Source organism: Castor canadensis, chromosome 10 (assembly GCF_047511655.1).
Source record: "Castor canadensis chromosome 10, mCasCan1.hap1v2, whole genome shotgun sequence".
Classification (NCBI taxonomy): Eukaryota; Metazoa; Chordata; class Mammalia; order Rodentia; family Castoridae; genus Castor; species Castor canadensis.
This window is the reverse complement of record NC_133395.1, coordinates 128837126-128853641: the sequence shown is the minus strand read 5'-3', so window position 1 is coordinate 128853641 and position 16516 is coordinate 128837126. Positions and strand designations below refer to the sequence as shown.

Genomic DNA, 16516 nt, shown 5'->3' with positions numbered 1-16516 from the left:
TCTTAAATAGCCACTTGTCATAGATTGGGTGCCAATCTATGAGGACTCTTCCTGGCTTCTGACAGTGCCCCAGATTAGCATTGCATATGACCTCTGTGTCCCAGCACTATTTTGGTGTCTAGGATGTAAAATATGAGTCATACCCAGCCCCTGCCTCACGTCACTCTTATGAGGGAACTGAATGGCTCAAACAGAAAGTCTGGAGGAAAGGCAAGGATATTCTCAGTGATGCAGGGGATTTCAGGGACCAGATTCCATAGAGGGATCTTAGATGATATCACTCCAGGTGGTAGTAGCATGTCTCAGTATAGTCCAGAAGCAAGTTCAGGGAAAGTGACCTATAAGAAAGTGGCTCTGTGGGTGGCTGCTTGTCAGGAGAGAGCTTCAGGACTCATGGTCTTAGAGGTGGAGTTCTGTGGGATGGTAAGGCCTACCTTTTGTAGGTCTCTGAAGTAGAGGGAGTAACAAGAGTTGTGCTAATGTGTTTGTGGTATTTTTTTGTCACTGTACCTGAGAAAAACAGATGAAAGGGTAAAATATTTATTTTGGCTCATGGTTGCTGACAAGGGTCAGCTGGTTGCATTCCTGTTGGCCTGAGACAAGGCTGCTGTCATTGCAGGAAGCAAGAGCTCATGGTGGACAGGAAGCAGAGAGCAAGAAAAACAGCAACAGAAAGAAGATGCATCTTTCTAGGACATGCTTCCAGTGAACCAGTTCCTCTAGGCTTACCTCCTGCTTTTACCACCTCCCAACAATGCCTTTATATTAGGAATCCATTAAGGGATTAATTCATTGATTAGGTCAGAACCCTCAGGATCCAATCACTTCCAAAAACTCCCATCAGCTCAAAACCAAGCTCCCAGTGCATGAGCCTGTGGAAGACATTTCGGATTCAAACCATAACATCTAAATAAGCCTTTATTGTGTTTGGGAAAACTATATTCCAGTTTTCAAGTACAGAGGAACTTGGTCAAGGTCACAGCAAGTGAGTGGCAGAGCTACAGGAGGACCCAGGCAATCAGTTCTGCAGCTTATACTCTTAACTACTACACCTACCTCTTCTTAAGGGCATAAGAATCTTAGATCAGCAAGTTATGTATCCACTCATTCAAGAAATCGTACGAATAGATTTTGGAGATCCTTGTCCCTGTCAGACCTGTTGTGAGCCTTGGCCAGACTGTTAGAAGGACCATCTTCCGGTCCTCATTGAAATGGCCACCCTAGAGAGATCTAGGTAGAAATTACGGTCCAGATACTAAAATCCCCCCAAGAAATGTGTAGTAGAGTGCCCTTGACATTTACAGGTAAGCATCATGGGACTGAGCTGGGAGCAGGGTTTCCCTCCCTTGGGGTCATAGGAATAAGATCTTTGAAGGATCTAAGAATCACAGTGCAGAAGCGCACTGGTATCTTCCTTGCTGGTAGATGCCAGGCGAGGGAGATTATGAGCTGAGTAGTAAGTTGACTCCAGTAGAGGAATTGAAGCTCTTTCCTCTTTATTTGCCTGAAGTCAGGGGTGTGGAACAGCATGACTTCTGAAAAGGGGCATGTGTGAGGAAAAAGGCGAGGCTCTGGATTCATTGCGATTCTGGTGCTTAAGGGCAGAGGGGAGCAGTGAATTTTGGAGCCAAGGTGAAGGATGAATGCAGCTTCCTCCACCCAGAAGTAAGACCTGGGATGTTCGGAAGGGGCTGTGGTCATCTACTCATCCTTGATGAAAGGACGTGGTAACAAAGGACTGAATTTACAGTTTTCTGTAGCAGGGTTCAGGCGTGGTTGAGGCTTGGGGCAGATGGAGGCCATGGGAAGAACCCACCAACCTTCACGTTTTCAAGGGAATATTCTGAATATTTTTTGTGAAAAAGTGAGCAATAAACAATCCAAATAGGTTTCTGGTTGAGCCTCAGTGAACTAGAAGAGTAATTAGGCAGAAACCATATTCCTCATGTATTCTAATTAATCTAGTAGGTTTACTTAGAAACTTGTTTTTTGAGTGTGCATACCAGTAAGTTCTCTGGTGAGTAAAAAAATCTTTGTAGAGAAGGTTTAGTAATAGTGTTTAGTTCTAGACACCTTAACTGAATAGAGGCCAGTCCTAAGCAGGGACTCACGTGGGTAAATTTGGTGAGTGTTTTCACTAGGACTGTGAAAGTTGGATTCTTCAGACAGATGCTCATTTAGGGGGCACACTTGAGTTATTATTATCTTAAACAGAGTGGCATTATTTGTTCTTCTTCTCGGAGCTTTACTAATCAAGGCTGTTTGGCATTTTATTTGTAAGCTGACAACACATACCTTTTCTTACAGAGGAGGTGCATTTTGCACTGGGATCAGCATTGTCAGAAAGTTATTCACAGGAGTTGGTGATGGAGCCTGCTCCACCCACTGCTGTTCCCTTTCTATTTTGGTGCCACTCGCAACAAAGGAAATTAAGTGAGTAAATTAGAGCAAGATTGAAACTCACAGACATGCTCGTTCTTATCAGGTTGTGTAACCGATTAGAGGCAGTGGGCTGCCTCCTCCTTTGGTACATGGGACCTGAAGTTTGTGAACACCAGGAGATGGCCTTGGCCACAGGGCTCCTGGTTTTCTGAGCAGTCTGATTTAGCGGTATTAAAAAGATCTATTAAGCGATAAATATATGCATATGTCTGTGTATTCATATGAACATATACATTTGCATGTCTGTATATACATAGCTGTAACATATTTCTATTATGCGTGTTTTAGATTCTCGAGCCATGGGGAATTTAATGGGCAACATATTGAATTGGACTTTTGTATTAGGGTTCCTTAAGGATCCCTAAAGCTGGAGGGTAGGTCCTGGCAAGTGAAATCAGGAGCGTATTTTGTACAGAGAGGGCTGCCAGGCAGGAGTTGTCAAAGAGTGACTTGTCAATCTGCAATGCTAGAAGAGATGTAGAGCCAGGGGAATGAATACTCGTATCTTGGTCTCCTGAGGTGAATCTTGTCATTGGTTGGACCCAACTAGTAGCCAAAGGGCAGGCAGCCTCCCAGGACCCAGGACTGGCTGGGGAATGGTGGGCAGAATATCTGGAGAAGCAAATAGAAAACCATTCCATGCTTGTTCTGGGAATGCCTTTGCACATTTTCATGGAGGTGATTCATGGCAGAGGTCAAGGTGGAACACAAATTCTGAGATCTTCAGCATGGTAAGGCTTAAAAGCATATAGCTTCAGAGCAGGGATTCTCACAGTGGTATACCTGGACCAGCAGCGCTAGCATTACCTGGAAACCTGTTAGAATCCCCAGTCCCCATCTTGGACCTACTGAATGAGAAAATTGGGGGAGGGATCCAGCCATGTGTATTGTGTAAACCTTCCTAGAGGCTGGTGCTCCATCACATGGAAGACCAAAGCTGGATGCCTTTGAGTTGCTGTACCCTAAGCAATGATGTTTCTTCTGGTAGCATCTCTGGAAATGTTCTTGCCTATCAATCTGCTGCTTGAAATTCTGCAGTCTTCTCCCCTCCTCCCCCATTGCCCTCTTCTTAGGCTAGGCTTTCTTTAGTAGAAATGAATGGAATCATGGGTTTTCTGTAGGCTGTGGGGGTCAGGACACAATGCAGTTCAGCCATGCAGGGAAGTTTCAGAGCAGTGGCAGGCTTTGGGAGGCTGTTTTTGAAAACTAGATGCAAACTCTGCCTGTGCTGTTGTTGTTTCCCAGTGCCTGGCAGTGTTTGGTAAACAACTTGATTGCTAGGTCCTGGCCTCAGGGAACCACAGCTGCTCTTTCCAGCTCCCTGCAGACTTTTGTACCGAGCAGGGATTGCTTCAGGGAAAAATAAACAGGGGAGAACAAAACAAGAAAACATCACTGTTGTTTTGTTTCTGCCTCTACCTGTTCCTCCCACCCCCACCCCCAACTCCCTTAGCTGTTTTGCAACCACAGGCCTTGGGCTTTTGGTTCTTTGGTTTAAAAAAACAAGGCAGGCTCCTGTTGTATTCTTGGTCTTTTTCTGTGGCTAGACGGTGGCATTTGGAGTAGCCACAGGACTTGGAAAGCCCTGGAAAGGACTTAGTGACCACTGCCAGAATGCATGCATTTTTAAATATGTAAATTGAAAAGGGAGAAAGCTTCATTCTTTCTAATGACCCCCAGGATGGTAATCTGGCTTTTCAAGTCTCTGGGAAAACAGATTGAATATGGCACAATTAATGTTTCAGCACTTCTAGGCTTTTCTCTAAAAAATTTTAATGGGCTTTTAATTTATTGCCACTCTTGATTAGCAGGTTCCAAGCAGGGTTACTGCTGACCCCCTGGGCCAGGCCGCTCCTGGGGCTGTTGGAAAGTGCCCAAGAACAAAGACTGTCTGGGGTTTACAGCCAGAACTTTTCAAGACAGAGCCTCCGTGGCTCACTGAGTTCCTTGTCCGAAAGTGTTCAGAGAGCAATGCAGAAGCCTTGGGGTGTCCAGTAGAAATGCACTTTTCTGGAGCCTGTTGAGATTCTCTGGGCTGTGGGGGACAGCAATCTGCATTTCAGATCTGACCGGGGTAATTGATGAAGCTACAGTGTGAAATAAAGTGATCTTGACCAGGAAGCAAATCTAGTGCTGTCAGAGTTCATATGTATTTTAAATTTTGAGTCTTACACGTTGTTTTGTTAATGTATTTACTTGTTATTTACTCACACGTTATTTTGACCCTCCCCTTCTTTTTAAAATAAGAGAACTTTCTTCTGAAATCATTTTCTTTTGGCCTGAAATAAATCCTTTCAAATGTCCTCCTTACAGAAAGGTGATAAACTTCCTTTTGTCTGAAGAACTCCTATTTCACATAGGTATTTGAAAGATAGTTTGTCTGGGTATGCAGTTCTAGGTAGACAACTTTTGCCTCTGGGCTGTGTTCTGGATAATTTATTTGGATATCTGTCTTTCTTTACTTGGGTTGCTATATTTTTTATTTCTGGAGCTCAGAGCAGTTAAGTATTTTAGTCAGAGAGCTGTGTGAAGATGGAATCCAGTCCTTGTGTGCTGGGTTCTTAACAAAACACACATGAAAACAAAACAAAAATGTTCTACAAACCACACTGGGGATTGGTCCTTTGTTTTTGGACATTGTGTGGTCACTTTACTGTATTGAAATCAAGCAAGACAATACTGCTGAGCACACTCTCGGCATTGCTTGACCAGTTTAGGTCTCAGCTGGAAACCTGCCCCTGCTCCAATTCCTTAGGAAAATGAAACTGCTCTCTCCTCACTGGCTGTTCTGCTGTGGTTTGCTTGCTACTTAGGTTTTGTGGAATGCTTTCTCTACCCAATCTTCCAGTTCCTTCCAAACCTATAGAAAGCCCTTCTCTGCCCAGATACCTGCTGTGTTATTTTTTGTTTTTGTTTTGTTTTTTTCTTGTATTCACTTTCATCTCTTCTAAGTGCTTCTGAATTGTTCTAGAATCCCAGAACTGGAGACAAGGAGTGCCCTCAGCAACCATTTGTTTTAGGGGTTCCAAGTTTTTTAGTTTTTTGAATGTAAACGTTAAAAAAAATTAGCTGCTATCTTTGACAAATTCTGGAATTTTAGTAAATAGAAACCTGGCTTATTGTCCTTGTTTGTTGAATTAGAAAACTCCAGAATCTGAGGGGTGTGTGTGTGTGTGTGTGTGGTTGTGGGTGGGGGGTGATGTTACCATGTGGCCACACCTGGCCATTGAAATTCAGTGGCAAGTCTTTGACAAAGTGGGGATCTACCAGCTCATCTCATGCCCTACCAAATTACACCTTACACCTCGCCTGCTTCCCACCTGTTACCTGCCTGATCAGATCACTGTGCAGTGTCCCAGCTTTCCCTGTATGAGAAAGGAGGCTTGCATTCACAAAGTTAATGACTTCTCAGAGGCCTCACAGCCAAAACTCACTTGAGCAAAGCTGAGTCAGAAGGGTGTCTAGCACAAGATGGGCACTTAGAATGTTTGTATTAGTGTAGTGGCTGGAAAAAAGTAGGGATTTGTGATGAGAGCAAGCTTTATTTATAGAGTCAAGCTACTAAAACTCTGCCTCAACGTTCTTATATCTGCAAGTTGATCTTTATTATAATAGTACCTACTAGGAACTTGGGTGAGTAGGATGAAATGAAATAACTTATGAAATCCTTCACACGTTATCTTGCACATAGTTTTCAATAAATGGCAATTGTATTTTTAGCAGGTGCTGATGATTTAGTTATTTTAATTTTTCATTCATTTGTTGACTCAAAAAAATTTGTATTGAGGGCCTGCGATGAACCAGGTCTTTCCCTGAAGTTTTGGAGTACAGTTAAAAACAACACAAATACTTTTATCTCATGGAGCTAGTGGGGAAGTCAGGCAAATAAAAGACAGGAGAGTTCACAAATTATGCCAAGAGCTCTGGAGGAAGCAAATAGGATGATACAGTTAAGAGTAGGTGAAGACTGAGTTAAGTAGGTGGGCAGGATAGGGCTCACCAAGTGGTTTATACCCCTAATATCCAATGGTGAGGAGGATCCTGTAGTGTAAGGGATAGGCTCTGGCATTAGGGGAGCTGGAGTAGCAAGGATACCCACTCTGGGACAGAAAAACACTTGGCTTGCTTAAAATAGGAAACCCACTGGTTCTGCATTGGTTATAATGAGGGATTGGATTGGTGGTGGGAGGTCACATCAAGAAAGTAGAGTGGTCAGATTATATAGTGCCTTCTAGGCTATGGAAAGAAGTTTGAATTTTATCCCAAGGATGGTATACCATCCCAGCTCACTTCCTTTTGCTGTGTGACATGGACTCCACAGCTTTGGGGAGTCTCTCTGAGACTTGGAAATGCTTCTTGTGCCTCAGGGCTATTTGAGGACTGGAGAATGGAGCTTGTCATTTGGACTCAGTATGATCCATGGTCGCCCTTCTGTAAGTATCCAGGGGATGCTGCCAGCCACTGAGGGCCAGCTTACTAGCATTGGGTATTAGTGCCAGGGTGAGAATCCTTTTAAGCACTTATAGAACTCTGCCCACAGCCCATCTTTGGTGTTGGTGAGTGGCAGTTTGGCATAAGAGTAATTCATAGTATAAGCCTCTTTTTAATTAAGAATGGCGGGGATAGGGAGGGGTGGGGGAGGAGGCGGGGAACATAGGGGAGAAATAGACCAAACAATGTAAGCACATATAAATAAAAAAAAGCTAATAGTTGAGGTTATATAGAATAAGTGTACTTTACCAAAAAAGGCTGAGGAGCATAGAGATAGATGGCATTACTCTCTTACAGTTGGAGAGGGTAAACCCTGTGATTTAAGTGGCTTTTCTGGGTCACACAATTGAATGTTGACAAAATCGAGTCCAAAATTCTGGCTTCTTTACCTGTGAGTCCTGACTATTCCACAGTGTGTTCTTTCTCGATGGAAGCAGGTAGAAAATCATGATGGCTGCCTCCCTTACTAATTGTATTCATTATTATTATTATTATTATTATTTTTAAATGATTTAAAATCATTAACTTTGAACATTTTTGTATGTGTTTTCATCCTTTGGAAAAGATTGTTACTTAATAAAAAATGGTACGTTTATCTGTGTAAGATTTGAGCTAACATAGGTTATTCTTGCCTGAGCCCTTCGTAATAGGACATGATACATTTGAAATGCTAAACTTTTAAAAAAAATTTAATACAAAGTCCAAGTCAATAGTGACCTCTCAGTGTGTGTGTAGAAGTCATTGGTAAGTGTATCTTTCATAAACACAATTTCCGGTGCCTACTTGGCAGCCTTACACACCTGATGTATCGGCAAGCCCTTGTTGAACGGTGTTTCCCCACCTCTAGAGTCTATGTCTGTCTTGCTGTTTTCAAGTTTGAGGAAGTGGTGGTTTTCGAAGTCACATCTTAGTTATGTGTAAAAAATATTTTTGTGTTGTAGTGTCCCAGGAGCTTCTGCTGACAATTCCAGTTTCCGAACGAGACGTTTTGGCAATGGTGAGGGCTTTGATCCCTTCTCTGACTTGCTGTCAGCCATGAGTGGATGGATGTGATGTCGGCTAGCAGAAGGGGTGAGTGAAAGTTGGTGATTATTCATCTGAAAAGTCACAAGACAAAAAGTCCATCAGGACAGTTGCCCACTGAGAAGGAGAGATTGTTATTTTGAAAGGACATACTCTGCCACTGTTTTCATTGTGTAACCTTTCCACTTAATCCTACAATGATCTGTGGATTTAGAACAGGACACGGGAGAAATTGCTTTATTTGGTTGGTTTGGTCAGACTCTAAAGGGTGGACTATGTAAATTATGGACTGCATACATAATTGAATGAATAATTACTTTTTTGATCCTGTCACTGCTTGATGAGAACATGAGCCACCTTCAAGTAGGACCGGAATTGCCTCATCTTCAATTTGAGGGAAACTCAAGTGTGACCTGTTCATTGAGAGGGTCCTATCCGAAGACTTTCACATGATGGGGCTTTTGAGAAAGTCAAAGCGTTGGAAACTTTGGACCTCATAGATTTTATGAAAGACTTCTGGACATTTTTTCTGTCACAGTTACCTAATCAAGGCTATTCATTGAATTTTTTAGGAGCAAGTTAGAAGGGACATGATATCTTTCTGGTATGTGTGTTTTCCACATTCAATAACATCTATCAAGTTCTCCAGAAATCGAGGCCTTCACTGTAGTAATGAACATTTATGTCTTGCCCTTATCAGAGATAATAATTGACTGGGACCAGACATTAGTGGTGGAAATTCTGACATCATTCAGTAGCAGCTTTTTCGTAGAATGAGGTCAATTTTATGGGGGACCATTTAATTTTCGGTTTTATATTGAATGGTAAAAAGTGGTAAGAGCCATTGGCACAAACTCATCTTATTTGTATTTGTGGAGTTGTATTCAAAACACATTTTGTTTAATGGAAGGAAGCTTGCTGAAGCAAAAAGAACACATATTGGAATTTGAGAGAATTTAAGTTACCTGACATGCCAAAAATCAGTCTTCTTCAATTTCCTATCTTTAAAACAAATGTTAGAGAATCCTATTGTATCAGTACTAATAGACTCTAAAAGTTGTCTCTTTAAATCCCCTTGGTTTACATATGGGACTGCCAAAGATCATAGCATCCAACTGAGATGACCAAATCCCTGGGCTTAATCAGGAATGGACCCTATTATTTGGTTCTCAATCCAGTTTGTCCCTTTTATAGAGATTAAAACATGGAGTCCATTGCAAGCCTCTTATGATGGTAAGTATCTCTTGAAGACACTTAAGCATTCAGGTATTTGGACCAGAGTTTTCAAGATTTTGTAGCTGGAGGTCATGTTGACAAATCCTTCCTCATAGATTTACAGAAGAGCATTAGGGAAATAATTAACTCCAATATTAGACACCAGATGGTCCCTCAAAGAACCTGTTGGCTTTCAAATTAAATGCCACTTAGGCTGGTTTGTTTTCTGACTAGTTGCACTTTCCATTCTGCTGGAGTTAGCCATGGAGAAAAAAAAACCAGGAGTCTTTTATCTTCCTCACATACTCTTTCTTTCATTGGCAAGAAAGAGAGCAAATGACAAAGAGCAACACCTGAGGCAAGGATGCCCATATGGAAAGAAGTGACTAAGGGAATGTTAGAGGTTTAAGACATCTTGGATCACTTTGCTGGGTGGTCTTGGGCAAGTCCTGCATTTCCCACACCTGTGAAGTTCTTCTAAGGGTTTCTAATACTACGCCCCTGTAGACTTTCGTGAATGGTCTGAAGACTATTGAGCAGATGGCACATGTTAAGGAAATTTTCACCTTTAGGGATCCAGGGAGAGTTGAGTCTTTATCAGTCTCAAATATACATGAGAATTCATAGAAGTGATTGGAATCCTGAAGGTATTGAAATAGCACCAAACTCAGGCTCTGGGTTACCTGTCATCTCTGTCTCCACTATTGAGAGTCTGACTCAATCTCACTGTCATAAAATTGATGTATGAAATTGAACAAAACCACATGAATGGATTTATTGACTCGTAGAGTCATTTTACTCATTGATTTCAGGTGGGTAAGGCCCACTATCTGAAAAATCAGTCTGAAGAACCATATTGAAAATATCTCTTGAAAAAACATTAGCCCAGTTTTGTGAATGCCAGTTTTTTTCATAAAGAAGGAGATGCTTAGTAAACTTCCCTTCGCTATATTTTTAGTAGGAAGTAGAGATAGCCCAAATTTTATGAGCTGGGGCAGGTATTCTGAATTTTCATCTTCCCTGACTTTTCCTCCAGGCATTCCTTTAAAAATGTTTCCAGAGGACTAACCTGTGGGATGCCAGTAACCTAGCCTTCCATGTCCTGTGCATCTGATAGTCTTTTCATTGTCCTAAACTTACTCACAGCTGGGTGCCTTTTAGAACTTCCTAATTTATTGAGTAAACATGAGAAGTAGCAGTTGTAATCACTGATAGTTTGGGGTCTTTGGACTTGAAATAAACTGATGCTGAGTGAAGCATTTTGTGGAGAGTGTCCTCATGGTAGAGCAGGTTAGAGTCGCAGTGGCGGCAGCCAGAGCAGCACGTCACCTCCCTCGGATGCAGGAGAATGAAACTGCGAGATAAAAGGTTTGCACAAGTACATCATTATGCAGAAATTTTAACGTTAGTAAATGGGTAATGGGTACTGTAGCTTGGCTTATGTTGGTGATAGCCATGTCTGCAGAGTGAATTAACATGAGGGCAAGAAGGAGAGCTGAGCACATCAGGTTTCTGTGCCAGTGTTCACCAGGCAGGCGTCAGAGTTGCCTCGTTTCCCTGCTGCAAAGCTTTAGTTGATAGTGGTACCTAACTGATGCACATCACGAGGCTACAAGAGTGAAGAGTGTCTAGGTCTTCTGCATATTTAATAGGCAGTTAGCCCCAGTGTTATTAATAAATGTGGTAATAGCAGTCTGTATTTGCATAGTGTTCCTGAGAAGATTGACTGGGGATGGCAAAGACACTGGCTTGTTTGTCAGCCTCTGCTTTGGTGTTGTATTGTCCTCACCAATAAATTGTCTCCTGCTGGTGGATCTGGTGTGAGCGTGTTAACATCACATGACATTGTTGTGTCTGACTTGCCCATGTTGTTTTCTCTTATTTGCCCACAGTCTCTGTTGCTTATTCTTGTAGTCACAATCCTAGCTTTTCACTTACTACAAACATGGGGAAAATACCCTCTTCTCACTTCAGACTTGGTAAGGGGCTACTTTTTGGCTGGGAGTTCCTTGCTTTTTAATATGAAACTGAGAATGTAGACTTTTTTTTTTTTAATTGTCAATGTTTTGGGGGCAGGGTCACAGCCATGGAGAGTCTGGGAGGTAGTTTACACCTGGCAGGTACTCTGAGAAAGGAATGCTGGCTGACAGTCTTCCATTCTAGGCCACCTTGAGCTGCAGCCTGTCATTGGGCCAAGCTACTTTGTTGTGCTTAACTTCCAGGCCCTGAAATTTTGACTTTGAAAAGTAATTTTAACAATTTAATAAACTACATAATATGTTTTATAAGCTGGAGCGAATGATCTTAAGTATTTTGGTCTCTTTCATAACACAATGAACCTAATATTGGTAAAAATACAGATCTTCACTCACGCCATAAAGAAAGGCTAGATTTAATAAGCAGTTATGAGTGCTGGCAGCTGCCTATCAGATTGTATAACTTGGACTCCAGCATGCAGAGACAGTGTCAACTTACATTTTCTCTCCCAAGTATTTTCAAGGCGTTTATTTTGCCTTTCTTTTCAGTCCCTAACCTAATACAACTAATGTAATTGGCTGAATATTTTCCACATAGCTAATTGGCTAGGGGCCAATGGTGGACACCATTGTCTGGCTTGATGAAGATCAGAAATTAACATGACATTTATGTGGAGGTAATGGAATATGTTAGTAAAGTAGTCCTTCAAGATGGTGAGAGAGTGTCTATCCTTTCCTGCCTGTAAGCAGATGGAAGAGATGTGAAGATGATGAAGGAACCTCTTGCCCTTCCCCCCAACCCCTGGTCCCTCAACAGCAATGGCCAGCCAATCCCCGTGTCAAAGTGTACTGTTACATTTTCCAGACAGAACTGTAAGACAAATGAAGGAGTTATTCCATTTGTCAATTAAACAAAGAAAATCCACCCACTACTAGTGTAAGATTAAATTCCAATTAGAAGATTGCATTTAATTCAGAAGCTATAACATTGTTTTAATGAATTCTGTTGGAGGTGACCGTTTATGTGAGATAAATTTATATGGCTTAGGTAGAAATAAATTCATTGGGTAGTGTTAAACATGTTACTTCATATATATTAGCTGTGAAATTTATTTCTGCTGTAGTTATGTCCCCAAGGAGGTGGAGTCAGAGGGAAAAACATATCTTCAAAGAAAGAACCCTTTCTGTCTTTTCTGATACTTGCTCTCAAACAGCCTTTTCTGACTTTCATTTTTTAAAAAATCTGTTAAATTTCTGCATTAACTGAATTTATGATTCTTGGTGTATGCTATTTATAAAATTGAATACTGGTTTTATGATATAGGAAATTAGTCTAGGAATGAGAATATGATCCAACTTTGTAATAAAGGTAATCTGCATTTATATTGCAGGTATTTTCCATTCCTCTCTGAGCCCCTTCTGGGATTATACTCACAGTTTCTGGATGTACCGATTGACTGTAGAGTAAACTTCTAATGCATTGGGTGGACTTTTGTTCATATGTCACTTACACGAAACAACAAGCCACCAAAGTGTGGCAAGTACTTATGATTTTATCATTTCCCATTGCCCTGCCCATTTTGGTACCCCAGCCAATATTATCAGTTGATCCCAGTCTTGGCTTGCAGTCCACTGAGTGGGGATGTGGTCTTAGAATCAGTCCATGTAAATTATTGTAGGCAAGTTTGTAGAGTCACCATTTATGTAAGTAGGGGCAGCACAATGTAAAAGAAAGTTCTTGACTTTGAGTAATCTTTCCAGTTAATCTTCGTATACCCAGTACTTACCCCAGTATCTGGCAGTATCCATGTTAGTTATATTAATGAAAGGGTCTTAAATGAAAAATTTTGACAATGAAGGGTTTATATGGTTATTGTATTATATTTTGGGGGGCGGAGTGTATGGGGATCAATTCCAGTCAGCCCTGGCACATGCTAGGCTAGTACTCTACCACTTTGAGTTACATCCCTAGCCCTTGGGGTTTTTTTGAGACAGAGTCTTAACCAGGCCTCAAACTGTCTCTGCCTCCCAAGTGCTGAGATTACATGTATGCACCACCATGCTCAGCAAGAGTTTTGACAACACATATGTCATAGTCTTCTACTTTACTCTTTTCTGGTTTTGGTGTTATATGTGTGAAACATTACAATGTTTTCATTTTATTTTGTTTTTCAATTTCTATAACTTTGGAAAAGACAAGAGACTGTTCTCACCCTCCTTTTACCTGAGCATCAACTCAGGCTGTAACGTAGCAAGGAAGTGGTGGTGTGAGAACCAAACCCAGACTCTCACTCTGCCAGAGCAGTGTCTTTCTCCAAGGGAGGGGCACCCAGCACCCACATGTGCCAGGTGCTGACCCGTGCAGGGCTAGTTTCATACAATTTCCTTTTGCATATTAATCTTGCTTTTTAATCAATACCCTGAAGCAACTTGTACCAGAGAGAAAGACATTCAACTACTGTATTTGACATGATATCTTCCATGATGCAAAATTCTAGGAACTTAGACTACATTGCATGTTGTTTTGCAAAATATTCTGCTTTCTCTTAACTTGCTTTGAGTTCATACAGAGAGGCTGAGAAGGAAATTTCCTCTTAGTTTCTACAAAGGCTGCTGAGCTGCCTGTTGAGAAACACCATCATGTTAATTCCTTCTTAAAGAAAAATGAGCAATTAGCACATTGAAGCTATCATTTAGTTAACACACATTTTATTTCATTTCAGTATGCTGCGTGTTATTACTTGTGTTGGTCTTGGTAACCAGAGTTCTGGAAAGCGATTGCAGGTGAAGATGTGAGTCATTAATTCTTGGTACTTGTTCATAGGTGATACAGTTGACCTTGGTCAACAGTGATGAAATTAACAGGACATGGCCATGTCCTGTTCTCACGATGACACTTAGCATTTCTGTGCACATTATGCTGTGTAGCTCCATCTAGTTGATTGAAACAGGCTTGAGATGAAATCTTTTTTATCCCTCCTGTATTCAATGAGATTTTAGTAATGTTTGTAAGAAATTATCATCACAGCCATGTATAAGGCACTGATTTTTCCTTGCACTGATTTAAGCCTCATATTGGTTATCTCAGTTCATCCTAACAACACCTCAGTGTTCTAGAATTACTGTTGAAGAGAGAGAACCGAGGGTTCAGTCCCCTGTTCAGGAGCACAAAGCATCAGAAATGGTTTTATCCTGCATAGGGCTGGCCTCAAAACCACAAGGACCTTCTGCTTCTCCATCTTCAGGTCCTTTAATTTGATCCCAATGGGGAAGATTTTATAGTTTATACTTGCCTTTATAAAATAACTAGAATCTAACTTATTTAAAATTGAAGCTTAATCTATGGACAGGAATTTTATACAGCAGTGGTAAAAAGGAGAATGGGTTCATAAGTTCTTCCTTTTTGGGAAACTGGGATTTGAACTCATGGCTCATGCTTACTAGGCAGGCACTCTACCACTTGAGCCACAGCCCTTCTTTAGTTTGTTTTTCATATAGGGTCTTGTGCTTTTATCCTGGCTGGCCTTGAACTACAGTCTTCCTACCTCCACCTCCCAAATAGCTAAGATTATAGATGTGAGATTCTGCACCCGTAATATTCCCTACTTTCTGGTCTTTCCTTCGCTGTATAAACCTCCCAGGATCCTGCCATTGGTATGAGCCTGGCGTGCTTCCTTCCATCCTCCTCTAAGGTAAAGATGCTCCCAGAGTCTTACATCTAGCCACTGATTTTTCCCCCTCGACCAACAATAGAGCCATGTAGGAACAGAGCTTTATAGGAATAGCAAGCCAGGTGTGCAAGATAGCAGGTGCAGGAAGTGAAGACATTGACACAAAGTCCAGTGACTTTGTGGTCAGGGTGAGTGTAAGGCAGCTTGAAGGCCCAGTCCTGACCAAAGGGTCGGTTTGGGTCATTTAGGCCCCTTGTCCATGAATTACAAGGACTTCTGCCCCTTTTCAATAGACTTTCAGACCAGAAATCCAGGAAGCTAAGCTGTCAAGTATACTCTGTGGTATTATTATTGTTCTTATTGTTTTCGACAGAATGTTATTCAGGTATTTAAATTAGAGAACTTTTCTCCCCGTATTTTTGAAAATTGCATATTAAATTATATAGGGGCAAAATGACATGTTATTTTTGGTTTGTTTTATGTACAAGAAGAAAAGAAAAATTGGGTGTAGAATCATGATGGTTCCAGAGTCTGGTTGATTGCTCTAAAGGAGTTCATTACACTAATTTTTCTATTGTTTAGTACTTTGACTACTTTTGTCCTCTAAGAAGATATGTGTGTGGTGGAGTAAGGACTTACCTAGCTCAATATCTATTCTAGTGATAAGCAAATCATAGGCCACAGCCAGGTCCCTATAACCTGACTTCTACCCCACCCCTGCTTCCAATAGCTATTAGTGTAATTTGCACTGATTGGGGTCCTGGGGCACAGTGGCTCACTTGGTCAGCCCAGGCTTGTGGTAATTTTCTAGGCAATACAGACACAATGGCTTAACCTGACATCCATACAACCCCTGACTAACCTGTAAGCAAGCGTAGCCAACATAGTACAGAATATCTAACACACCAGGGGCTATAATATATATGTTAGGGATTTCTCTTTAATACTTCTGTGGGCAGGTTTCCAGGGCACCTGAAGAGGACAGAACCCAGTGCCCATCAGATTTTCTTCTTTTCCTGCAAGTCCTTGGGATAATATTTTTCAACATGCAATCTGTGGACTGTCGGGAAGGGTGTTAAGTACAGATGTACATGTCCACAGTCTGCTTAGGAAGAACTTGGTCCCTGAGTTAAAGTGGATAGCTTCAGGTCTCACCAATACTGTAACTCTGGCCACCTCACCTTTCCTTCTAGACTCAGTTTCTTTATCTGCCAATGATAGTATCCATCTCATGCTATGGACTTTTCATAAGAAGTCCATAATATAGTGTTTGAAATCTTACAAATACTAGATGTTACTTCTAACTGTATTTTAACCTCTCTGATTCACTTGCAAACACCCTCTTGTAACCAGGAACATCCAGGATGTAGCAATAAATGCTCCAGGTGGCACTATTTGGTGAATAAAGTTTAAACCTTGTGTAGCCTCAGAAGTGTGCTTTTTGTAATAAAAACATTTTTAAAATCAGTATTAGAGTTTTTACATAGATGTTTGAAAAAGAATTCTGTCATCACAGTGTATGAGAGTTGACAAGTGTAAATATGCAGTTAGACAGTTTCAAGAAACGTGTATTATTTACTGATCAATGCAGTGCCTCCTGTAGAGCCATTTCACTCAGTCATTTCCTGTCAATCTCTCTGTGCTGTTATAATCAGTCTATGGATATGCATATTAAAGTATAAGAAAGTTATTGTGCAT

General features: G+C 41.2%; 1 protein-coding gene across 2 annotated transcripts in view; it reads left to right on the top strand.

Moving 5' to 3' along the window:
- The window catches only part of Eif4e3 (eukaryotic translation initiation factor 4E family member 3), a 234961-nt gene that overhangs the window by 197925 nt on the left and 20520 nt on the right, over window positions 1-16516 (top strand). The window contains exon 7 of one of the 2 annotated variants that reach the window (XM_074044243.1): window positions 7875-8004. In XM_074044243.1, the coding sequence (XP_073900344.1) occupies window positions 7875-7972 (98 nt within the window). In that variant the 3' untranslated portion in view covers window positions 7973-8004. Of the gene's footprint in view, window positions 1-7874; window positions 8008-16516 lie in introns of those variants that run through there. The other variant, XM_074044241.1, reaches the window with a different exon arrangement.